The 3,013-nt window shown below is 45.3% G+C and overlaps 1 protein-coding gene across 2 annotated transcripts in view; it reads right to left on the bottom strand.

Moving 5' to 3' along the window:
- The window catches only part of tgfbr1b (transforming growth factor, beta receptor 1 b), a 65,250-nt gene that overhangs the window by 3,981 nt on the left and 58,256 nt on the right, over positions 1-3,013 (bottom strand). The window contains exons 7-8 of one of the 2 annotated variants that reach the window (XM_007542342.2): positions 731-855; positions 484-614 (exon numbers count right to left, since the gene is read on the bottom strand). In XM_007542342.2, the coding sequence (XP_007542404.1) occupies positions 484-614; positions 731-855 (256 nt within the window). Of the gene's footprint in view, positions 1-6; positions 615-730; positions 856-3,013 lie in introns of those variants that run through there. The other variant, XM_007542341.2, reaches the window with a different exon arrangement.

Genomic DNA, 3,013 nt, shown 5'->3' with positions numbered 1-3,013 from the left:
GCTTCCTCCAGTCCTCATTAACACACTCTCCATCCATCAGCCACGTTAGAGCCAACAGGCATAACACCCACACGTCTTCACACATCTACTGCCGGATAACGCAGAGATAGATGAACTGTGGAGCTCTTCTCATCACAGTTACACATTTTCAGCCATTAATTGAATATAGCTGTTGCATATAAGGGAGCAAAGAAGAAAGGAGAGAAATGTAACCGCTGACTAAATGACTAAATTCTGTTGCAGTTCAGGATTTAAAATAATAATGCGTTGGATTACTCGTTACTGAAAAAAGTGATCCGATTGACATCACTGGTCACAACACACTTCAAATGAACACAACAGAAACCTGAAAGTCATGTGACAGTTAATCATGGCAGTGTGGTGGTATGAGGCTGTGTTCCAGCAGAAGTCCAGCCCATCTCTGATGTAGGTTCTGGTTCTGTTCAGAAAGCAGTGATTCAGACTCGGCCCTCTCCAGCCTACCTCACAGCTCTGCCAGCGGTTGGGAATATTTGGTCGAAGTTTCTGCTCGCAGACCACCTTTTTCATTTCCTCCACTGATGGATCTGACTGGACCAGGTCATAGTAGGGCAGCTGGTAGTCCTCATGAATGCCTGACAGAAAAAGCATGGAGTCAAAATAATTAGTAATATTCATTCCTGTATCCAAATCTTTCTAAACTTTGAGCGTTTGGGTCCGCTGTAACCAGAATTTTTGGTGCAGTCCTCACCTCCCACAGAGCAGCGGCTGGCAATCTCCCAGAATACCAGGCCCATGGCGTAGATATCGGCCCGTTTGAACGACTCAAAGTGCTTCATGTTGATGGAGTCATCCAGCACCTCTGGAGCCATGTACCTGACAGGGAGCAACATGGACCGTTACCCAACACATTTCTCAGCAAGGAATCAGGATGCATTTAATACACAAACACCAGTGACTGGTGTCAGTACTTCATTCATCCATAACGCTGCAACCCATAAAGCCAAATATCTGACATACTAAATTAGCTAGTAAATATCAGCTGGGGTGTGCCATCTTGTCTCGTTTACGGTGACACCGGTGGATTTTTTTTGACTCTGGTGAAAAAATGAATATTGTAATATCAAATGACCTCATTGACCTGTGCAGAATGAGGCGTTATACAGTAACACTTCCCAGTTGATTGCCAACCACCATTAAAACCGAGAAGAAGCTGGTCAGCTGGTCCACAGGTGAACAAAATGATTGCTCTGTGGTCAACTCTAATCTTTATCCAGTTAGTAGTCTGGATTTTGTTCCGTCTCCAATCACTTCATCCTCATTTATCAGAAACAGACATGTGTCACAAAATATAACGACATCTGTTTCAGCCTGTGTACATTCTGACTAGATAAAGATTCTAGCAGGGAATGCAATTTATCCAGATTGGTCTAGAACTGAATAAATGTCATCTCTTGCAGCAGAAACCATGTCCATGAAGCACCCACTAAAGCTCCTGGGTGCTTTAATGTACAGTAACTATTGGTTACAAACACACTCCATACTTGTAGTAAACGTCTTTCATTCTCAGCCTAAGAAAGGTAACCATTTCAAGACAACAAATGCCTGCGTTTGGAAAGCATTTGCTGTGAAGTAAATACTCCAGCACAGAGAACACTAGTCATCAGATCTGCTCTAATTCTTACAGAGCCATGTTTGCACATCACCAAGCGAAGCCAGCAGAAAAGAAGCTAGAGAGCGTGCTACACTTACTAATGTGAAAACTGCAACTCTGCAGATTAAATCATTAAAAAAGTATTAGAGTGCTGCTGTTAACTAACAGTTTCCTCCACGTCTGGCTGGATACACAGCGCTACTGACTCAATACCTGAAACATCAACATGACTGAAACTAGTTCACTATGACAGATGTTTGTTAACTGAAACTAAAGACATTCCCTGGTAAGTCAGCAGTCTTTCAGCCGGGAGACCCAGGTTCGAATCCAGGCTGGGGCAAAAGATACAACAGTGAAATTGAGCTATCCAGTGTGGGTCCTTAACCTCATACCATGAGAGATATTGATAAGCACAACATGCCGGCTCAGACGTCGCCCAGCCAAACAAGGTCTGCGTCAGGTGCTGGGGAACCAGAGCACCTTGATGAAAAATGGGCTACTGGAACAAGACGGAAATGAATGAGAGGTGAAAACATGGATCTGTTGGAATGCTACTACTCAAGTAAAGCAAAGAATGTGGAAGGAATGGTAACTTTGACATCCCCAGTCAACACTAACTGGTAAACAACTAGTAGCTCAGTGTTCCAACATCTGCAAACGGCAACTGCTATCACAGCCAGATGGCCATACCTGAAGCACTCGAAACTGCCAAACAAAGGCTCCAAGCCTTGGCCAGCCGCCTAAAGAGATACACAAGAGAGAATGAAGCCAGGAGGATTAACCAGCTCCTCTCCACCCAACCAGCTAAAGTGTCCTCCCAATGGCAGGGTAATAACAGAGCAGACCCACCAAGGCTGGAGACTGGACAATACTGGAAAGGCGAAAGGCATATGGGAAAGGGAGGTGTCCCACAACAGCAATGCACAGTGGCTAATCTCTCTACGAGAGGACCAAAGCAACCTCCCTGAACAAGCCCCAGTAACCCTCACTGTGGCAGATGTCCAAGAAAGAGTCTCAGGTATGAAAAACTGGACAGCACCAGGACTTGACATGATCCATGCCTACTCACTGCCTTCCATGAGCGACTGGCAAGCTCAACTGAACCAGCTGCTACAAAATGGCACTCACCCTCTCTACAACATGGAAGCTCATGTCAGGCATCACAGCGGCTAAGATAAGCGGGCACATGGATAAATACATGAGCACGGCACAGAAGGCATCGGCATAAACGGCAAAGGAGCCAAACACCAACTCCTTGTAGACCACACAGTCGTCGGAGACTGCAAAACCCGACACACCATCCTGTGCACGGCTTGGATTGATTACAAGAAAGCCTATGACTCAATGCCACACACTTGGATCATTGAATCCTTAGGGATG

Source organism: Poecilia formosa, unplaced genomic scaffold (genome assembly GCF_000485575.1).
Source record: "Poecilia formosa unplaced genomic scaffold, Poecilia_formosa-5.1.2 Scaffold682, whole genome shotgun sequence".
In the NCBI taxonomy this organism is placed as follows: Eukaryota; Metazoa; Chordata; class Actinopteri; order Cyprinodontiformes; family Poeciliidae; genus Poecilia; species Poecilia formosa.
This window is presented reverse-complemented; position numbering and strand designations above follow the sequence as displayed.